The sequence below is a fragment of the Centruroides vittatus genome, unplaced genomic scaffold (genome assembly GCF_030686945.1).
Source record: "Centruroides vittatus isolate TY-2023 unplaced genomic scaffold, ASM3068694v2 scaffold_2520, whole genome shotgun sequence".
Taxonomy (NCBI): Eukaryota; Metazoa; Arthropoda; class Arachnida; order Scorpiones; family Buthidae; genus Centruroides; species Centruroides vittatus.
The window spans coordinates 1897608-1921776 of NW_027122689.1; the positions used below are offsets into that span (position 1 = coordinate 1897608).

The window sequence follows — 24169 nt, forward strand, 5'->3', positions numbered from 1 at the left end:
GTCAGATTCTTCCAGCCACTTACCAACATCTTGTAGAGTCCATGCCAAAGAAAATTTCAGTAGTATTGCAAGCAAAAGGTGGCCCAACAATGTATTGAGTAGATGGTCATAATAAATTGGGCACTCAGTGTATGCTTAATTTAAATTTCTAGCAGCCCATGATGCTTTAGAAACATATAGAACATATAGTCTTCTGATGTACCATTGGTTATTATTACTTGATCTTGGCTGATCATGCAAGGCTTTAGAACCAAGCACAGTGGAAAATTAATTGTTGATCTATATAAATACTGAAATGACTATTTTTGATAATTTATGTTTGGATTAATTGATTAGAATGATAATTTGTTTGTGTCATTAGAAAATAACGTTAAATAACTATGTAAAATTTTATCCATCTACTCTAAATAATTCAAAAGATTTTAAAAAATTACACTGGCATATAATTCTGCACCATATAATTACTTAGTATTTGTATCAAAGTTTTCAAAAAAAAAAAAAAAAATTATCAATAGGCAGACAAAAAATGAGTGAGAAAACTAACAAAAGCTAAATACAATATGTTGTAAGAAGGGGAGATTAGACAATAGACTTAAAAACAGTCAACAGGTTAATTACAATCCTCCAGTAAGACTATAATTTGTGAACAGAATATTCCAAGAGATGTTAACTCAGAGGTAAGGTTGTATCTATGGTGCCTACGTGACTACAAAATAGATTTAGTAATGTGGGCACCAACACATTAGGCTATATAGCCAGTTAATAAGTTAAAAAAGAAAACAATGTTAAACTGACATAAAAGAGGAGAAATCAAGCAGAGAAAGAACATCTAAGGAGATTAGAAGTTAACAATATACAGTACATATTTTTAAAGAGCATAAAATTGGATATCATGAAGAGATAGGGATAATAATAGTTAATATCTGACTTAATGATATCTACAGTTAAAAGAATAAAGCAGGAAATGAGGCATAATTTTTCTAAAAATCATATTTCACTTCCTGTTTTGTTCCCTGTTTGTGTTTCTTACATTATTGCGACAACAAAGTCTGTTATTAATCAATAAAATATAGCACAGTGCTGTATTTTATCGATTATTTTTGACGTTCTTTTAATCCTAGATATAAAATTGTCGGTTTAAAAGTCGACATCCAACAATCATCCATCTCCTCACTCTCTTTATACTGGCCAAATCTATACATTTAATTAATGATTACAGTTTTATGTAACAATTAGAAAAATCATAATTTTTAAACAAAACTGGAATATTTGTTAAAAATTTAATTTAGAGTTTTGTGAAGAAATAAAATTGGATTAGACACATACAGATTAGGGATACATTTTTTGAAGTAGAATGCCTTTGAAAATTTTAAAATGGATTTAGCAATATAAAAATACATAAAAGAATAAAATGTAAATTATATGAAGAATTTGGTCCTTCAAAAATCACACCAATATAAAAATCTACAATTATAAAAACATTATAACATCAATAACTTTAAAAAGTTCATATAAAAATTATTTACACAAATACAGATAAATAAAACCCTAGTAAAGTTATAAAATCATCCAAAATAATCTTGATGTATCACAAAAATTGAATCCAACTAAATAGTGTACAGACTATAATTTTTCTTAACGTGGACAGATTTGGCTTTGACGAGTTAATCGGAGGGACGGAAAGCAAACTCCAATTCAAACTACCCACAAAAACCAAATAACTCAAACTGGATTTAAATTCAGCAGAAAACCTATCAACACATAGCCACCTAACCAACAAAATTTACTACATCCATTTATACCAATTCATTTTACTTAACATTCAATTTTTCCAAAACTTACTCAGACAATCTCTTGCCAACTTTCATGTGTTGGAACATTGAAGTTTGGTCAGTTACAAATTAATAAACATCTCAAAATTTATCACTATCTTAATTATTTTTCTCTTTTATATGTAATTAACATATATTTTTCACATGACTACAGCCATTCAGTTAAATGATTTGTAACTTGGAAGACTTAAAACTACTCTTAGGGAATTTGTTTTTAGTGTAAATTAGCATCGTTCCAAACAATGCACACTTTTGACAATGTGGGAATTGAAGAATTAGATTCGACTTTTTGAAATATCTCCGAGGAATGAAAGTTCTGAACAGGATTATCTGCTATTTTTAAATTAAATTTATTTTTGGCTTCTTGCTCCTCAGTAATCTTTGATTTTCTACTATTATTATTATTTTGTTCAGAATTAAAAATATTACAATTGTTACCTTTTAATGGCGTTGAATTGTTAATGTTATTTAATGTATTATTTATATCTTTGCAAGTTTTGTATTCCGATTTCAAAATCTCATCTTCAATACATTTTTTAAACTTTCGAGAACACCTACAGCTGACACTGGTGGGAAGGAGAAAATTACATTTACATTTTTCTTTATTAGCCGACCTCTTATTACTTGTTTCATTCTTTGTTAATATGGAATTATTTAATTCATCAATGGAACAATTTGCCAACTCGCTTTTGTAAAGATTGCAGAGAGACCAAGTGCGATTCGAATAAGCATCGGACGGAGAAACAAAATAGGATTCCTCGTTTTGATAATCCAAACTTAAATTTAAATTGGGTAGAGAATAACAGAAATCTCTCCCCACATGAAATGGTCTCACCTTTAATTCGTTAGATGAATGATCATTATCCATCAACACCAGACAGGAGCAGTGAATTTGAGAATCGTACAGATTTCTGAAAGATGCTTGCGTTCGAAAATTATAGTTGACCAACTTATGATGACTGGCTAATTGCTTTTTCAGGTGCATATTCATAATTAATGAATCTTCTAGGGAAGGATCTTGATGTATTGTTAATACACTACAGTTCTGTGAATGAGACTGATGATTTTCTTGATAACAGTTGTATATATTTGAAATGGAATTTGTATCTTTTTGAAATTTATGAGAATAAGATAAAATTTTGTCCTCTCTGAGAGTTACATTTTTACACAGGATCGAAGATGACAAGCGATTATTTGTTTCTGATATACTTTTCTTGGAAAAGCAATCATCAACATTTTCTAGAAAATTCTCCATTCCTATGGATACTTCCTAAATAATTTAAAAATAACTTACAAAATACATTCATTATATATTTAAATGTTAAAACCTCTTAATTACTCCTACTTACTTTTGCTGAAATAATTTCACCATTTTCAGATTCTGTATTATTGAAAGTAATTGGACCAGAAGGATGAAAGAAACGATAATATAACAGCATACTAAGAACACCTGGATAACATTGTAACAAAGTATTGTAAAAATTTATTTTTTTTTTAAATTCTAAAATATAAATAATTCTTAATGAATTACATAATTCTGTATTAAATGAACACACTTAAACATTAAAAAAACAATTTTTTTAATAATCCAATTTCTTCAAAATTTCTCTTACAGAATATTATATAAAGTATTATTAATATAACTTATAGCATTAGCACTGTGATAGAGTGATAAAAATACATTAGCCAACACTATTTTCAGCTTAACCCTGCTCTCAAATCTATTACATCATTTGAAGTAACTCAATGATAATGCCATGTAAGAAATCATGGATTGTAATTTATGTTTAATATTTGTAAATTTAATCTATTTACAATTTATGCAAGCAATGAATGCAAAATATAATGAAAAAAACATTAAAAAATATGCTAAATAAGCTGTTCATACCTCAGTTCAAGGTGAAAGACAATGGGGCTTTTTGTCAGACACCAAAGTAGCAATGTCTGGTTTCAAGTCAGTGAATTGAAAGTGTAGATGAGCTTTCACATCAATAATTTGATTTTGTTTCTTTGATTTTTTGTTCACCAATGCTGAAAATGCCAACTCAATCAAATAGGACACGAGCTGAAACTTAATAGTTGTGTCAGAGCTTGGGATATCAGAAATAACTTCTGAACCAAAAAAAGAGATTGTTGTCATTTGTTCAAACAGACTTTTCAGGGATCCAACTGCAGTAAGTTGCAGTTGGATCCCCGAGATCCATGGGAAGTGACTCCACAGTCACAACAAAGAGATTTCTTATCCACTTACTGTTCATCATACTTTCTGGGAGATATTTGTAGTGTCATCACAATGCTTGTATGTGCTCCACAACAATTCTCAAAATGTCATCATAATTCCCTCCTGAATTTACAAAAAAAAAAAAAAAAAACAAATATGCAAAGCTGGAAAAGAAAGAGCCTTTCAAGAGTTTGTTTGGCTTAAGAGCCAAATATGCCTTTCCCTTGTCATAAACCTGAAATATTCATGTTCCGTTGCCTCGCAATGAACAAATATCAGCAAGATATGTCAGCTTGCACAATCATTTTCTATCATGAATGTAACTGTGCAAACTAAATATCTCATCCAGTAAATCTGGAGTCCATACTGCAATTCAAAGAGATGAGTAAGGATTTTCCCACAAAACAGTTAGTGCTTAGTGTAGAATTTAGGTAAAAGCACTATGCTTAGCTGCATCTCTACATAAGTAACATTGTGGTAATTTACTAGAATGGAATATTCTATATAGGCCTATAGTAAACGTTAAAGGAGAATTCTTTGAAGCAACTTTTTAAAAATTAAATCTATTTGATATTTTAATATTAATTATTTACTTATAAATAAAAATGGGATAATCTAGGTGATTTTATTCAAAACCAGGACAAAACTGGAACATTTTTCCAAGTCAAGACAGAGTCAAAAACCAGGTCTGTCCCAATTAATCTGGACATCTGGTTACTTTAGTAAAGAAAATACTTAATAGTTCTCCATTTTACACAAATTTCCATTTATGTGAGGAGTCTTGGAACATATTGGTCACATATGGCAGAGTCCTACTGTACAGTACATGGTTATGAATAAAAATTATTTATGGTTACATTTAAAAATGTTCTTAATACATTCTATTTAAAAATAGAATGTATTAAGAATAATATATACAAATCCTTGGTATGCTGAAAATGCAAAATATTGTAATATTGTTTAATATATTTTCTAAAATCAAAAATTTAAATAAATCAGAATAATAATATTCAGTTTCAAACATTTCCTTTGTGTAATTTCTTGATTTAGCTTTTATACTGTAAAAAATAAACAGAAGAAAGAAATAAAAAGATTAAATTAAATTATCACAAGATGGCAACTTAACTGCCTTACCCAAATCAATTACTTTGTATCTAAATATTAACTTAGTCATAGAGTGCAACTATGCAGACGCAAGCGAGCGAGAATATGTGGCGACAAGTGATAAATATCAAAACCTGTCTGATATGTGCGAGAACCAGAAATTCACTCTCGCCAGTGATATTTCTCGCTTCTTGCTTGTGCATGCTTTCCGTTGCAAGAACTTATATCGCTCGCTACTAAATTTGCGTCTGCATAGTCGCACCCTTATTACCACCATAGTCCCAATAATTCATCAGATTGTCTGGCTTTAATCAAAAATTAGGTTTGTAAAGGAGTTGTTTATAAAATGAATAAATTAAATTCATCAACAAGAAGTGTTTGTTTGATTTAATTTCTGTTTATACAAAGTTCATATATTCCTTAATTAGACAACTAAAGATGAAGTAATTCATAAAATATAACAAGATTTTACAAGAATAGCAATCTATGATAATTCCTTTAATTTATAAGACAACAAAAATATGAAATGCATTTTATATTAACTTTTAAAAGTGAACATTTAAAAAACTTTATTGCTATTTGTGCAAACTGAAATCTCTAATGTCTTTAAGTTCTCCTAATATTTATCTAGTGAATCAATATTTTCAAGTAATTCTTTCATTTTATCAAAAAAGTTGGCAGGGATAATGGTGCTGCAGCACCTTATCCCTGCCAACTTAAACTGTAGGCCTACTTTAATGTACTACTTTATGTAAGGTATGTATGTATGTATGTATTTTGTAAGACATGATACAAAATATAGACAGTACAGTTTGTTGTGTTTAATATATTTTTTGCAAATGATCAGTTATCCGAACAACCCCAGTCCCAAATTGTTTTGAATAATTGATGTTCTACTGTATTATTATGCTACAATCAATAATTATAGCCCAATTAATTACAGTGAGAGTTTGGATTAGTATCAATACATCAGGCTTTGGGATGCTATCCCCCCGCATAAAAACAGGCTTGACTGTATATATATATATTCATCATAAAAAATTTAATGTATTAAATTTTATAAAAATGAAGATTTTATAAGGTTGATAAAAGAAAATACTGTGACTTTATAAAACAAATAATTTAATATCATCTTTACCCAATTTAAACATTATCATCCTCATAACAACTCTCCCTACTGTAACACACTTCTGGAAATACTTTTTCCAGTTCTAAGAAGCTTCTCATATGCTAATTAAATTAAAGAACAGACCTAAGTATGTCTTACAATTTCATTACAATTGCCTCTAGTCTCAAAATATTTTCCTTTTAATGCTCACGAGTCATGGAAAAAGAAAGTCTGCCAGTGACAAATCCAAGAAATAAGGTGGTTGAGGAACGAGTGTACAGAATTTTTTGCCAAAAATTTCTGTATTAGCGTGGTTGTATGTGTTCTTACATTGTCATGTTGTAAATGCCAAGTTTTTCTCTTCTACATATCAGATCCTTTTTTCAAACTTGCTCTCTTAGACACTGCAAAACACAGAACTCAGCATTGATATTTGTTCCAATTGACACATTTGTAATACACTAATCTACAGTAACTGAAAATAGTAAGCATAACTTTTACATCTGAATGACTTGTGCATGCTTTTCTTTTTGTATAAAGTTCATTTGATTTTCTCCATTTATTGGATTACCATTTAGTTTTGATCCAGCTTTTGTCACTTTCAAATTATTAAGTGACAAAAGCTGATTTGGGACAATAATTTTCTGAAATCCATTATGATTTCAGAAAATTACTGTCTTCTTCAAGCAGATCCTGGACAAGACAATTTCCAAGTATTGATGTCTCTCTTCATGACTTAATAAGTAAATAACAAATTTTACAATAATTCTCCTGGCCATCAAGAATGACTTGACCATAAAAAAACATTAGTCATTTCTTTCATGTTTTGTATTGTTATCCTCTCATTTTGCCTCACCAAGATGGCAATTTCTTCCTTTTTGTCATTGTTTCTGATTTGTTTTTCCTAAATTAAAACAAAATTTAATGCATGTATGCTACACCTTGAAATCAGCCATTTTGTGCAATCACAGACTCTTTTAGTATGCTATAATAAGCTGACGCCTAATAGAATAACATTGAAATTTGACTCAGCATTAGGAGTAGGTTGATTTTCTCTTCCTTGAAATTTTTAAATCTATTGCTCAAATACACAGCAGTCTTTAAGTTGCTATATATTTTATCAGACCATGTATATCAGACAATATAAAATTGTAATAAGATTCATCTGATCTTTTCTAAACTTCTTCACTAACAAAATGTAAAATATAAAGTATTTTATGTCTTTAAAATTATTAGTTATGCATTGTTAAAGAATTTACAGTAATACCTTGGTTTTTGTTGACTTCAGTTTTCGTCGATTTTTTTGTGAAAAATTTGTCTTGGTTTTTGTCAGTTGCCTCGGATTTTGTCGGCACGTTCACATAACTGCCTGCTAATTTTGCGAAAACATAGAGCAATCCATGTGTTTTCCCACTCAGTGTGGTGTTATTTTTCATTGTGTGAGTATTACCCCGCATGTCTAGCTAAACAATTCCATTGCTTTCCTTTCAGCTCCATCATGGGACCAAAGAAAGTTTCCAGAGCATAGTGCTTCGAATGCCATGTTAAATGCTATGTTATATGTTTATTTATTCTCTATATTACTTTTTTTATATTTATTTTATATTAATTTCTTATTATTTTTAGTATTAAACACAATATTTATTCTTTATAAAATGTGTTTTTGGTATGTATTTTGGAGTGTCTAGAATGAATTAATTGGATTTACATTGATTCATATGGAAATAATTGCGTCAGTTTCGGATTTCACCAATTGTTTTTGGACGGATTATTGATGAAACAGGTATTACTGTACTTTGTTGATTTTTGCACAAACCTGTTTCTTGTTGAATTAATAGTAATTTTTACACTATGTTTTCTTGCAGAATCAGATTCTAAACTGTTTTTCCTTTTGTATTTTTCTAATTTAATTAAAATCTGTTTTAATGTCATAGATTAATGTAAAGTGTAAATTATAAGTCTTTAAAAAAAAACAACAAAATAATGCTATAATTAAATTTACAGGATGTACAAAAAGTTATTGTGCAATGCTAAAGGTTTAAATTTTAATAAAAGTGATGTTTTATGTACAAGATAAAAATCCAAGGAATGAGGTCCAGATTTCAGAAGAGATTACGCAAATTTCTCACTGCACAGTAACTTTTTGGACACCATAAATAATATAATGCATTCTTACCTATTATAAATGCAAAAATCACAAATCCAACAATTAAATCATCTTGAAATCCATTATTCTTTATCAAATAATAACTTAATAAAAATGCAACATTTTCTATAAAAGTAATGCTGTAAAATATTGTCGATCTATAACGCGAATGACCTTCTTTAAGATTGAAAAAGCAGAAACAATATATTTCTCCTACAATACAATTATAAAGTCTTTCTTCCCACCAGGTTGTACAAAAATCTGTGTTTTGGTATATAACCCAAACTGTCATTACGAGCCAATGTAAACCTATTCAAAAACATAAATTAGTGAATTAAACTCACTTAATTGCCACTGCCATTTTATATATTTATAAATTATTCTTACTCATAATTAAGAGTAGCCATGATCCAAATACAGAAGCAAAAAGAACCATTGATATAATTCTGCAAGATACAGTACCACTTCTCCAGATAATCTGCAAGAACATTCCACATAAAGATAATTTCTGTTTATCTAAACGAACAATTCGCATAGATTTGCTGTATGCAGATATACCCCAACTTAATGAAATCAATGATATTCCAGCTGAAATAACTGGAAAAAAAATAGTAATAATAAAAATAATAATTTAAAATGTAATCATTAATTCTAATTATTTTAATTACCTGTCCACATATTCCATTTTTCTGTACTGAACATTATATACAATTGTAAAACTAACTGAGGAGCTGATTCCATGAACGATTCAAATAATCGTAACATACAAACGTCACTCTGAGCTTCATAAAAATGTTGAAAATCTCCTAAATTTTGAGTTTTTTGAGCTTTTAAACCACATCTTAATAACTTCATATACCTGTATTCAAAAATGAATATTGAAAAATGTTTAAATTCTTTTTTGCACAGACTAACTGAATAAAAGATGAAAAATTTGCCTAGTGTTTAAGTTCATCACTACAGTGTGTCTGTGCAAGAAAGAAAATATGAAACATGGTTTCATCAGAGAAAAATGTTTAAATTGTTACTTGTAATGAAACCAAAATCTAAATTTCATACAAAACATAGAATTAGATTATTTTTGAGCTATACAAAGACTAATTAAACTAGTAAATTGGCCTAAAGAGTGAACAGGCTGGTATTTTGTAATTAAATTAGAAGTTAAATTAAATTAAAATAAATATATTTAGAATATTCTGAAAGAAAATATTGGTCAGAGTATGGCTGAAATCTACAATTCCTGCAGAACTATGCAGACATGTTGTCATTTATATGTTATTTACACTATCTGGACATCCATTCATTCTCACTTTACAAGCAATTTAGAATTAATAAATAACCATAAATATCACTATGTCAACTGGGAAATTTTACAGTCATAATTCCACCATGACACTCAGCCAGCCATATGAATATCCATTATATATATGTGTATATACACATACATAGATACTATATATATATATATAATGCATCCAAAGCCTGCATTATATGCACAACATAAGACTGTATAGTTATAGCCCAAATATAATCCAGTTCTATAGACTTATATTGTTTAAAATAGTGTATAAAATTGTGAAAACATTATTTCAACAGAAAAACATTTCTACTTGGCATCATATTCAAAATTATTAGGAAAAAAACACTAAATTCGGGAACAAAGACAAATTCTGATAAAAATTTAATCAGAAACATCTTCACTGGGCAATTTTTGAAATGCTTTAGAACAAATACATTAAAAAGAATATCACTTCATTCAAACTTTTTTAAATTTTAAAATTATCCAAAAATTATAGATATACAAAAATTAATAAAACAAACCAAAACCAGAAATAAACAAAAGTGCATCAATAATGGTATAGTGTAATATGTAAGCTCCATTAATTATAAAATATTATTAAAAGCAAAAATGAGAATTATAATAAAAATTTAGAAGTTCTGAAGAAACACTAAAAAACAGTGTCTTCAGTTTCCTGATCTATGGGTGCAAACTTATAAATTTTAGTTGTAATTGTCATCCTGGCTTTTTTTTAATAATGCATTTTTACAATTGTACTGTCACCAGAGATAATTTATCATGTTTTTTGCATATTGAGGCAGATGAGAACTCCAATAAAAAGCCAATTCAGCCATAGCCCTCAGCAGACTACACTAAACTATTATCTGATCTGATAGAGTAAAACAACAATGAATTCTGAAGACCTTGTTTTCTTTAGTGTTTTTTTTAATTATTTTTATTGTATGCATATTTTATTACAAATCCCAAAATTTTCTGTATTAAAATCATATCTATTACCTTTATGAAATTTTTAAATTTTTTTTAATGAATTGGAATACTAATAAACAAACTTGTTAGTAAATTCTAGATACTTGCCTTTCAAATATTCCTAAATTAAAAATATGAACCATCCAACAAACTTTGCTCCTTATACCATCCAGTATATACCATCGTAAACTAAATATCTGTACAATTATCGACGGCACAATCACCAACATCAAGGTACAAATCCCCCAAATCGTATAATGATTTTTGAAATACTGAATAATAAGAATGATATCTGTAAGTAAAAAAATAAAAATGTATTAATTTAAATTTCAAAAATAACAGCAATTAAATTGATAAATTCAGAACCAGTCCAACTTCTTACAAAAATCACAAGTTTAAAAAAGTTTATTTCATTAGAGTAATCACTAACAAATCACAAATTTTCTAGTCTTTTCAGACTGTCAGTCTTTCCTCAAAAAGACAGATACAATTCTGAAAGGAAATTTAGTTTTCAAATATATTCACAAATTCAAACTTTTCCAGAATTTGAATGTATATTTGTATTTGGGGCACCAGGAATAAACTTTGACAGTTTGCAAGTGCTGGGAGAGTGTGATTGTTAATGATTTTTCCAATAGAGTAGGCTCTTTTGTGATCAATTAAATCTCTAAATACAACTTTTACAGTGTATTTAAATCGATTTAACTTATATTTCACCTAAAAGTTAATATTTTTTTACAAATTATCATATTAAACAGCATTGTTCTTTAGTACATTCAAATTTGTTTATAAAAATTTTTGATAATGAATAGACACTCCAAAAAAACATTGCAATTTAATAAATTATCTATGGCCTGTGCTGACAATTTATGTAAGTCACATGACATAATGTGATAGAAAAGAACATAAATGAAATTTAAAATACACCCCACCAAATATTTTGAAGAAGAATAGTTTAGAAATAAGAGTAATTTAGCATGGTTATATCATAATTTTAACTATGAAAATGCATGTCAATCAACAGCATTAAGAATTTTTGAATCTTTTATTAGTGATTACAAGATTTGGAACTGTAAATGTGAAATATATTTAAAATGATTGAAAACAGGATTTGTAATCTTTTTAGAAATTAGAATCAACAGCTCCAAAAGAGCATAAGAGTGTGGATATAATTGTAAATCTGATCAAATACTCCAAAAGAATTCAAAACTAGACATGATTGTCAACTGAATGGAAGAACTACTTCCATTCAGTTGACAATCTGTTAGACTTTCTGGCCACTTCAAACCAACTGAAAGTCTACATCAAAATAACTGAAATTTATTCCTCCATATTCAACACACCTGTAAAAGAATATTTATATATATATTTTTCCCCATGTACAGGGTGTCCAATAAGTTTAGCTTCATGGAAGTTATGTTGATGTACTTATATACAGGGTGGGCCAACGAAAACGAAACAGCAGAGTGTTCCTGTTTGTCCAAGCAAATCGCTCGGACAAGTCGATTTTATTCTCGAGGGGACATCTTTTGCAATAAAGTTTTTGCGATTCTGAATACAACAGACAACAAAAAATTTTAAAAACTCATTTATTTTGTATTAACTAAACAAACATTTATTTCGAAAAAAAATGTTTGTTTAGTTAATATTCAGATTCGCAAAAACTTTATTGCATAAGATGTCCCCTCGAGAATAAAATTGACCTGTTCGAGCGATTTGCTTGGACGAACACGAACACTCTGCCGTTTCGTTTTTGCTGGCCCACCCTGTATATATATCAGTAATATAGGTAAGATTCTGGCTGTGAATGACATTATAGTGACTCCCTAAAATAGACAAACAACAACATAATCAGATGCAATTACTCTTTGGAAAGAGACAACAGAGTCATTATCAAAGCCATAGACCATACCCACAGGAGCAAAAAATTCAAAGGAACCATACCTATATACGTGACTCTTGGCAAGATACAGCCCCCAAAATCGACCTACTTCCAGGTCACATGCAATCGAGATTCACGTCGCTCTGCCAAGACTATCGCATTTAACTATTTAGCCAAAGCGACTACATCGGCTTCGAGTAGCCCACTCACCGTCGGTGGAGTACTCGATGTCATAGTTTTAGGGAGTGTGGGGCGGGCCACCACGCAGACGCTTCAGTGCACGACTATCCACAAAGCATCGTCAAGGTTTGCAGTCATTTGCCTTGATTGACACCTTGAATGAGGAATAGGCAGCATAGGCAAATTTCACATAGATTAATTTTGGGGGCCTATATCTCATAAAAGATCACATGAAAAGGTATGGTTCCTTTGACTTTTTTGCTCCTGTGGGTATGATATACAGCTCTGGTAAGGTTCCAACTGTCTCATTCAAAGCTTGAATTGAGCCAAAGTAACACCTTGACAAGTAGGTACTATAACAACATATAGATACCTGTCAATAAAGTACTAAAGACAGGTAACAAGTTCCTTCTTCTCGGTTCTTTACGTTATTCATTATCCAAATACACATCAAAGTAAGTTAGCATCAATCATTTAAAAAATAAACGTCAAACGTCAAAATATACGAAACTATTTGATTGCGTAAAGTTATTTTACCTGTACTGATGTCGGCTAAATACGTCCCTATAGAAAACAACAATAAAATACAATCGAATTTGGTGAAATTTGGTTTCCATTCTCTTTTATCCTTATTCAATAACTCTCTAAAATAACACTTTTTTAAAATGAGCGCCATATTTCCAAACTAAATGCCCCCTGGTGGCAGAAATGTTTTAAGTAAAAAAATCTTTTGGCTAACTTTTCGATTAGTTTAAATTTGAAATTTGAGTTTAATTATTATACTTTTCGCTCTAATATAATTTTTTAAAAATGCATACGTTATAATCGTGTAAATCTCTATTAATAAAAAAGCTATCACGTGACATTCTGGTTGACATTAGCATAGTAGCGCCGGAACCTGTTGGACGGGGAAGATCGTCGTGTCGTTTACTTGCGCTACGTTTCCGAATGCCATATATATTATTGTTATTATGGTCGGATGATCGAACGGTTAAGCGAGCAGCTTACCTCTGTAGGGGATCCGGGATCGAATCCGGACCGGCGGTCAAGGTTAGCAGCCTACCGCCCTGGGGGACCCGGGATCGAATCCGGACGGGTCGAGAAATCCCCAGGAATTTTTCGGGGGGTGGTCCGTCCGGATATGTCGGTCCCCGTCCCTCACCACCCGGCCGCCCCATTGTGGGCCTGGCCGAACCCATAATGGGCTTGCTATAAGAGGCCCTCTTAGTGCCCACTGGGCGGAAAGAGTTACAAAAAAAAAAAAAAAAAAAAAAAAAAAAAAAAAACCTCTGGTAGGGGATCCGGGATCGAATCCGGACCGGTCGAAAAATCCCAGTAATTTTTCGGGAAGTTGTTCGTTCGGATATATCGGGCCCCATATCTCGTCATCCAGCCTCCCCTGTGGACCTGGCCGAACCTATAATGGGTCCGCTTTAAAAAAGGCTCTCTTAGTGTACATAGGGCAGAAAGAGTTAAAGAAAACATAATTAATATTATTAGTGGTTTTCTTTTGTTCTTATATCACAATAACTGAATATGTGAGCACTGAGTTTTGGCTATATGGAGGACTTATCACGCACTATTGACGCAGTAGCAATTCATGCAGATTTCTCCTGCTGCATCAATAGTGTGTGATAAGTTTTCCATAGAGTAAAAACTTAGTGCTCATATATTCAATTATTAACATTATCACGATTAAAACTTGTTTATCTTTAACTGCTACCTTACATCATCGAAAGCGGGATTTTTTCATGGATAATCATTTTATTTTATGTTACTAAACGATAAAAATTTGTTATTTTATGTATCATTTAACTAAAAAGATATAATTTTGCAAGATTACGACTCCAAATAAAACGAGAAAACACCCGGAATCGTCGATTCAGTGTACGACGGAAAGAATCAAATCTAATATGATTCTGAACGTGACGACACGAGATATTCGAACCTAGATTTATTACGAGCACACTACGCGACTAATACGATGACGCTATTTCTAGTAATACAAATCCCTCTCTCGAAAAATCAGCCTGTATTTGATTTTCGTTCTCCCACAGCGGTAGAATGGCGTCTTTAACCATCTTGGCCATCCAGCCGGCGACGTTTAAAATGTTGCCTTCGTGCGCCATTTTATTTTTTAAGACTTCAAGGGACTAAAATTTGACATCAAGTAGAACATACTTTTTTAGTTTTCTCTTGATTTTTGATTTTTCTAAACATAAACCGCATACTGAATACTCTGTCAACTGGCACAGGAGCAGAAGAGTTAATTTCATTTCTGAAATGCACTTTAAGTGACATATCTTGTCGCCATTCTTTCGCTGCATTCATCAATTTACATCTGAAAAATAGACGGACGGATGGCCGAGAGATTAAAATACCATTTTACCCCATTGGGAAATTCGGAACGAGCGAAAACTTCGAGAAATTTCTTGGGGATGGTCCGTGTGGGTATGTCAGGTCCCGTTCTTCACCACTCGCCTGCTTCATTGTAGGCGTAGCCGAACCATAATGATAGTGCAGGTCGAAAATTATTTTAAAAAAGACACTTAGTAGTTAACTGTAACATTTTCAGTGGTTTAATTAATATAATAATCCGTTTTTTGATTAATAGAATATATTAAATGTACTAAGTTAAACTAGATTTGCTCTTAGCTAGCTTATTTGTTTTTCATTAATGGTGATGCCAACATGCCCGGGAGTCCATATAAATATGATTCTGGGAAGATGGTTTTGATTTATGGGGATAGCTGCAAAAATATTATTAATGATGGAATGACTGGATTTTTTAGATGAATTTATAATTTCCAGGATGCCTTAGAGTCCGTGCAACATGTTAGTCTATAGTTTTTTTTTTTTTTTTTTATTTTAAATTTTACCGCATGGGAAATTGCTTGAAGGATGGCGTAACCCTTGGTCCTGAAGATGCTCGCTTTCGTACGAAAGGTGAAGTGGGCAGAGGTCTTATTTGTTTTGTCGATGTAGGCCGCAATGACTGACTCAGTATTTTTGGTATCACGAGACCATTATTTGTTATTAGGTAGTGGGAGTATGTTGGAAAATTTTTTGTAATAATTTCCAGATGTTATTCTTGAACTGGAAGTTTGGACACCTGTTTTGCCCAAAATAGACGTTTTCGTTTCTTAATGGTTTGTTGTAAGTTTTCTATGGCTTATTTGAATTTGATCCAGTTATCTTTGTTTATACTGTGATTAAATTTTGTCCTGGCTTTGTGTTTTTTGGTGAAAGATTGTTGACCCTGTATTCCATCATGGAGTGATTTTTGTTATGAGTAAGATGTTGGCAGGAATTATTTTGGTCTATCTTAGTGGATTGCTGTTGTAGTTAGTCGTAAGACCAACTACAACAGCAATCCACTAAGACTACACAATCCACTAAGAACAACTACAACAGCAATCCACTAAGAGAAAATCTTAACAAGTGGGCTTCCAACACAAATTTGTGTTGGAAGCCCACTTGTTAAGAATTTCATGAAGTGTGTGAAGTCCAGGTCGTAATAAGACTGGTCGTTGATCTCCTAGTTTTGATTTCCGTTTTAATTCTTCTGTGTTTGCTTCTGTGGTCGATGTTAAGAGGAGTCCAGTTGTCACGACACTACTTATGACTAAAATGAGGCCAATGGCTGTATTTGTTACCCAGACATTGTAATGTGTATATTAGCCATCGTTAAGTAAAACCATATTGGTTCTCTGGATGATTCCAGCTGAGTACTTTCCTCTGGTGTCTGATTTTGAGTTACTCCAGAGAATGTGATGTGTGTTGAAGTCTGCTGCCATTATGATATTAAAAAGATTATTAAGTTTGAAGAGTTGATCTCCATCTTTGTCGTCTGCTTGAGGGGGTAGTGGACATTTATGAAATGGACTCGGTTAGGAATGAGATGTTCATAATTTGCCATTCTGGTTGACCTCATCTGGTTGTTTCTCGAGTAGTAATGAATTTTACTGGAAAGGACTTCCGAATGTAGGTGGCTAATCCCCCACCTGTGCCATTGACTCTGTGAGTATAGAAAGAGTTGTATCCGTGAAAGTCCGCACGGAGTTGGCTGGAAGCCTTGTTTCTTGTAAAAGGATAATGTCGTATGGATCCCAAGTATGTCCTACGTGTAGTTCATATTTGTTGCGAATGCTGTTAATATTCCATTGGAGGAGTTTCATGTTGCTGTTTCATGTGTTGATTTTAATTTTGATTTTTTTCCTGGTTCCACTGGTTTTTTGTTGTTGATGTCAGTATTTTACGATTTTTGCGTTTAGGACGGGTGGTTGTTATAAACGGTTAGTACTGCCATTCATTTTTTTTCATTCATTTTAAGTTTATTAGGTACCAAAATTAGTACATAGCCCGGTTCCGCTTTGGGCACTACCGCTATTGGAGTGGAATGGAACTAATTAATTATTCTAAAAATTTATTCTAAACTAGGGGAATTTTACCCTTCGCTACGCCACGAGCTTCGCCCCTTATTCCCAATATAGATAACAGCAGAGCATCGATTATCCGACCCCCTATTAACCGATTATCGGTTAACCGATTGCGTTCTAGTCGGCAAATTCAAATGTCCGCTAGTGATGTGGCGCTACAATATTTGGTTATGTCTTGCTACTTTAATATTATTTTTGTTAAATTTTTGCATGTTTTAGCTGGCAGCAGACCATGAAAGAGCTTAGCTTACCATGAAAGAGAGGCTAGTATTTAAACCAGGCCTAATACACTATACTAATAATGTATTTTTTCATACTTTTCGGTTATCCGTCTTTTCAGTTATCCGACCAACCTCAGTCCCCAATTAAGTCGGATAATCGATGCTCTACTGTATTAATAATAAAAGTTTCGTGATGATTTATCAATTCTTGGTGCTGCCTTTTCTATTTTCATTTATTTATTTATTTATTTATAACCATGTTTGTTGTCGGAAAAAAGTGTCGTGTCGATTTTAAGCTAAGAATTTTATATAGAGAGAATTTATTATATTTGGTATATAAGTTTGATAGATAAAATGACCAAGATGAATATACAGTTAAAAATTCGCTAGGATAGAAGAATTATTCCAAAAAATATGTAGTTTTTACACTTTTCCACTACCAGAGGGATTATTTTTACATATAAGTGCGACGGGGACAAGATTAAAAAACGAAGACAATCTTATATATATATATATATATTAGAGTGCTTCTGTTCTACTGAATTTTTAATTATATTGAGTTAATCAGAGACAATTAATTATGAAAATATTTATTAAATAAAAATAAATCTAAATTAAATTAACATAGTATTTATTGGAACATATGGGCTGTTACAAAGCCATATTCACATATTATTTGTGCTTAGTTTATAATTTTAAAGCAATTTTGACCCTTTGAAGTATTTTATTTATATGATAAATAAAACTTCAAATTTGTTCGTTTAAAAGGTTCGCAGTCAGATATTGTGTTAAAAAGTTGAATAGCGGCCATATTGGACTTTTTACAGTAAATGTTTTTAAAGATTTCTAAAAGTGACTCATGCTTATAATTAAATTTTTATAACATTTAAGAACTATGTAACTTACAAACAATTTTTACTGAAAACAAAATAATATTTTTGTTAAAAATTGAAGAGATTGTTTTGCGTTAATGAGATCATACTAGAAAAATATCCTTTGACCTATCCTTCGCTGCACGTTTAAAATACTTTTTTGTCCATTATTCAGTCACTCGAAACTATACAATTTTAATTAAAGCTTGTTACCGGAACCATAAAAATTCCAACTCGGGAATATATAACTTACATACAATATATAACTTCCATAATACCCTATTTATATGTTCTTATACCTAACTAACTATTGTATCGATTATAATTTTAAAATTATTTAAGAAATTAAAAATATTTTAACAGTATAATAATCTCCATACAGTAAGACCCCGCTTAACGCTGCTTCGCTTAACACTGATTCGATATAACGCGGTCTGCTCAAAGTCTTAAAAAAAATAGCTCAATGTATGCCGATTTTAATTATCGCGGCATTTCATTGATTCGTGCATAATACAATTATTTACGAACACGAACCAATCGGTACGAGGTGGCAAAAAAAGAGTCCTTTCTTTAAATCTCCGTTTGTTTGGTTCAATTTTGGAAAAAAAATATAACATCATGGATGCCGTAGACAATATCGGCTTGGCATGGCAAGAATTAAGTGATAAATGCGTGAACAGAGTGTGGAAGAAGTTATGGCTAAAGGTATCCAAGAATTCTCAACGAGAAAAGCCTATTGCTGTATCGTTAGGTTGGCCAAATTGTCATTCTAATATACAGTATACAGCAAGACTAGGAGATGGAGACGAGCAGGATATTGAAGAGTTACTACAGGTTTCTAGTGAGAGCCTTGCCAACGACGACTTTCAAGAACTGGCAGAAGAAGGAATTCGTGTAGAACTGGAAAATAGAGATTCTGAAAACGAAGAACCCAAAGAATTTCTCTACCGATTTCCTTAGTAAAAGTTTGGTAGCGAATGATCCAGAGTTTGAAAGGAATGCAAAAGCGAAACGAGGAGTTTTGGATGCGATCTTAAGAATTTCAGAAGAGCCAGGACCTTTTCATAAAAACAAGAAAAATGAAATTCACATTTCTGTGTGCATATGTTAGTGTGTTATTTAACCTATATTATTATGCAAATGAATATAAAAATAACCTAAAATTAAAGTAAAATCTGTTTATTTTTGGTCGCGTGTTCACCTATCCCTATTTACTCTATGTTAAAATGACCTCGTTTAACACTGTTTCTCTTAGCGCTTTGTCGTCTAGGAACGCATCCCCCGCGTTAAGCGGAATCTTACTGTATTTGCATGGTGACGTATGCCAATTTTCAAAACGATCTAATAGTAATAGTAAAAGTTATCTGTCTGTGTTACATCACGTTGCATTATTTGCGTCGCCATTTTTTTTCCTTTTTTTTGAATTATTTTAACATAAATACACCTTAAATTTTTTAAATATATTTTTTCCTTCTTTTAAATGCTAATTACTTATTATTTATTATTAATTAATTATACCTAATTAATATTTTATTCACATCTGTAAGTCTTAGCGCATTCGAATCCAATATGGAGGCCGCTACGTGGTGCTACACACGTTTTGATATTACTTAATGTTTAAAAAATTATTTTACCGGTTTTTTAAAATGTTATATATAATAAATTATAAGAAAAAAAACTGTAATTGAAATCATTAATGATACTTTATATTATAGAATAGAATAGTTGATTGATTATCTTTTAAAATAGTTTAAAGTAATTATTCTGTGATCAATAGAAATTTGATCTGCAAACTTTTAAATAAACTATGACGAGGAGTGGCGCGAATCGCTTTAACGAACGTTCTTTCCTTCACATCTTCAGGTATTATGGAAACTATTGAAAAGATATAGAAACAATAAATATAGTTATGACATTTTATTACAATCGTAAATTTTTTAGTTCATGTTTCCATCGCTCTGTCGCGTGTACCTACGCGTCGTTAATTAATATGAAGTGAAGAGAAATACATAAGAAATGATTCGAATTTACAACTCCATATATTTTTTCATATAAATAATAGTCTAATGATTTTATAGAGAATATAATTTCGATTATTTTAATTCTGAACGATTTTATCCACGTTCCAAGATACGCGACTCGCGGCGCATCACTTTTTAAAATGGCGAAGAATGATTATGTGGCATTACATATTTCAGAATCGTATATAAAAAAAATAAATAACAATAGCTAATTCTTTTAATATACAACATTATAAATAGACAAAGAAATTATTGATTATATATGTATGACTTTTATATAAAGGAATTTAATATAAACAATAGTAAAAGAGGAAAATTTAGTAAAAATTTTGCAGAAAAAAAACAAAAATTAACTTTATTACAGTTCTTTCCCGATTATTAATAGAATTTAGGACACGTTTTAAATATTAAAAACGATAACAATCCTTTCTAAAGGTAGGAAAAACGTAAGAATTTCATTCAGTTGAAGTTGTATCTACATCGGAAATATCAGTAATTAATGAATGATGTGGAGCGTGGAAGCAGCGTAGATGTTTAGACCCAATAATTACAACATATTAAAATATGCTTGGATGGAGAAGACATTTATCTTACTTTTATAAAATTATTTATAATTATATTTTTATCTACCGAATCCATATATTCCGATACTTATATTTTTAGACTATTTTTTACTTAAATCATTGTCTTTTCGCGACACACGGCGCATCACTTTTCAAAATGATAAAGGATGATGATACAGCACTCCATGTTTCAAATCTTATTCATCTCTCCATTCTTTTTATAGAAGAATGGTTATTTTATAAGCTATTTAAGCTTCTAAAATAACTATATATATATTTTTTTAATATAAAAATAGTAATAAATCAGGATTTAATTCTATTTTTTATAATGAGTGTGATTAAGTCCTTCCCTTGTATGAGAACCAAATGACATATTCGTAAATCAGTTACGATTCAGTAGTTACAAATACAGTGTATAACCCCGGGCATTATTTTTCTAAAAACAGCGTTACACAATTTTATGACTTTAAAATAATATATATATATATATATTTTACTTTCATGAATTAGCGATTTCTTAATTGATTTACACTGAAGTTACTCTCACAGGATCCTAAATTTATAATGGTTTTAGTAGTAATAAACCTTAATCTTATGTCTTGTAAACGTTGCAGGAGTAATTAAAATAAAATATATTTTAAAAAAACGAAAAAAAAATATAAATAACCTTCCACCCGGAATTAGTTTCTTCCATTATCTCACGCACTAGATCACCTGACGATTGTTCGACCAGATAAGAAAATGGCGACTTTTTCTTAATTGTTTTACCATTAGCCATTAATATAATTGGATAAAAGTGTTAGTTTGGTATTTTTCTTTCGGGCGCTGATTATATTTAACGCTCTACTCAATTCACAATTCATGGCATTTATGTTTTTCCCCTTCACAAAAAATAAATAAACAAAAACTAAAATATTTCTGTACAGGTTAATGTCGAATGTTTTTTTATGTTGTTCCGGTAACTATTTATCATCGCATGTAATTATATTACTACAAATTTACACAAAAAAAAATGCAAATATCATTAATTAAGCACTACATCCGCACGCATTTATCAAGTTTTTCAAAGAAAATTTTAATAAAACTTTCAAAAAAATCATTCCATATAAACTGTTAAGGTTTTTTTCTGTACATTCCTGTGTTCTGTATCAAAAACTCTACAGATAAGCCAATATTCTATGAAATTTTTGAAGTTTTAATTTTATGCGATTTTTTGATGATTTATCGAAATTTTATTAATTTACATTAAAATTTCTTTGTAATTTGCTGGTACGGAGTTACTTTTATAAATTTAACCAAAAATATCCGGATTAAAATGCTTAATTTTTACAGAAATCGTACATATATTTGTACTCGTAGTTTTTTAAATCCAAAAGTATACATATCTGAACCCGATTAAATCGTAATATGATAAATTATGTAAATACTGTAAAAAAAAATGTAGATAATTTGTTTTAATAACTATTTTTAACTGTAATTTTCTATTCTAATAGCTGGCACCACTAAATTATTTTTTTTAAATTTATGATGCCATGATAAGGTATAACGTTTAAAGCGTGTTTTATAATTAAAAAAATGGATAGGATTTATAATTTTGTAAACAAAATAACCTGGATAAATTGATTTGTTTACAGAATTAATAAAGTTTAAATCTACATTTATGTTTTGTTAAGAATTCAGGTTAAAGTGATGCAGACGACATTTTTTTCCTGGTTGCATCGAACTATATAGGGACAAATTTTAACTTGTTCACACTTTTAGCGAATAGCTTAAGGAAATAAGAATAAAAAACTATAAATGCCAACAATGTCATCGTTTATCTTCCAATGCATCGTATAATTTGACCAGTTTACGAATTTAGTGTCACAAAACATGGTTTTACGACCCGGTAGACCTGATTATTAACGATTGTTTTCAAGTTTAAAACTTGGCCAATAACTTGGCGTACTTATTCTTTGTAGAAGATATCCATTGCAAACGGTCACGGTCGAATATCGATACACAGCATTCCATTATTTATTATTCTTCGCTTCGCTCGATTAATTTCCCGCTGCTGGATCTAGTTTAGTGTCAATATACAGAGAATCACGCGCGCTCGGTCAATTCGGCACCAATTTAAAAAATTAATTAATAAAAATTTAACATCGGAAAACGGGTATTTTTACTTTAATCCAGTTTACTAATATGTTTGTAATCGAATTCAGTCAAAAAAGTTTTAATTTCATCATAATTTATTGATGATTTTAATTTTTTAATATTAGAAGGTAATTAGCATAAATTACAAAGTGTCGTGTTTCATCTTCGCTCCTGTTCAAGTTTATTGCTCTAGGCACGCGCCGATGTTTGTTTTTAGTTCTACTGGTGATTAGGCTTTTATTTCAACCTCGTCCGTTTTGGTTACAGAAGATGGGGAGACGGGCGTCACGTGATCGCTTACCTCACATTTTACCACAGAAATTACCTTACCTTGAAAGTTTTATTTTTTTTCTCAATTTTAATTATTATTAACTATCTTTTTTTGATGGATTCTCATACTTATATGTGTTATGAAGTTGTAGATATTTTTTTTATTAAGTTTTACAAATTTATGTTTTTTTCTTCGATTTTTATATATAAAATATACGAAAATTCAGATATTTATTAAAATTTATCAGAAATGCTAAACTATAAGTACAGTGTGTTTTACAATACTATTACGAACAGATATCGTCAATTATTTTATAAACATATTTATAATTTTAATTTTTATAAATTATTTAAATTGATGCAACGCGAAGCGCTCAGAATCAATTAATTACTGTCGCGCGTTATTAAAGATGGCGATGGGACTCGATTCAATTACTTCTTCATTTCAGATGTTAATTAAAAAGTGTTATTTTCATATAATATTAAATAGTGTATGTTTATTATAATTAATAAATCTATATAGGAATAATATATATTAATTACTGAGTGTATTTAAAAAATAAAAAAAACGGAACAAAAATATAATAGAAAAAAATGTTTATACTATACCAAAATGTTTTTTACATCTATTCTATTAGATCTATAATAATCCTGACGATGGTGGACTTCACGCCGATCTCTGAATAAGCAAGAGACGAGAAAATTGACATCCAGGCGACACTTAACGCCTAGATGTCAATTATCTCGTCTCTTGCTTACATCTATTCTACTTTCAATACAAGAGTTATATAAATAATAATTAAGATAAACAGCATAAATTGGTAATACAGATAAAATTATATTATATATTATTTATTTATACATTTAAATATTCATTTCTATTATTCGTTTATACATTTTACATTATA

At 30.4% G+C, this 24169-nt stretch overlaps 1 protein-coding gene across 1 annotated transcript; it reads right to left on the reverse strand.

Annotated features, from left to right (window-relative positions):
* Nucleotides 1–497: 497 nt before the first annotated feature.
* On the reverse strand, nucleotides 498–13459 carry LOC136987532 (uncharacterized). The gene is made up of 7 exons (XM_067285278.1): nucleotides 13277–13459; nucleotides 10786–10969; nucleotides 9080–9270; nucleotides 8799–9008; nucleotides 8442–8720; nucleotides 3178–3282; nucleotides 498–3098 (listed from the first exon to the last, which is right to left on the reverse strand). The coding sequence occupies exons 1-7, from the start codon at nucleotides 13413–13415 to the stop codon at nucleotides 2047–2049; spliced, it is 2160 nt and encodes a 719-aa protein (XP_067141379.1). The 5' UTR covers nucleotides 13416–13459; the 3' UTR covers nucleotides 498–2046.
* Between the last annotated feature and the right edge of the window lie 10710 nt (nucleotides 13460–24169).

What these genes read in the sequence shown, in the direction of transcription:
- LOC136987532 (XM_067285278.1), bottom strand. Translation starts at nt 13,415, where the DNA reads ATGGCGCTCATTTTAAAAAAGTGTTATTTTAGAGAGTTATTGAATAAG. An exon ending in TTTAGCCGACATCAGTACAG is followed by an intron (nt 10,970 to 13,276) that starts GTAAAATAACTT and finishes TTTTACTTACAG; the next exon opens with ATATCATTCTTATTATTCAG. An exon ending in AAAATGGAATATGTGGACAG is followed by an intron (nt 9,009 to 9,079) that starts GTAATTAAAATA and finishes TTTTTTTTCCAG; the next exon opens with TTATTTCAGCTGGAATATCA.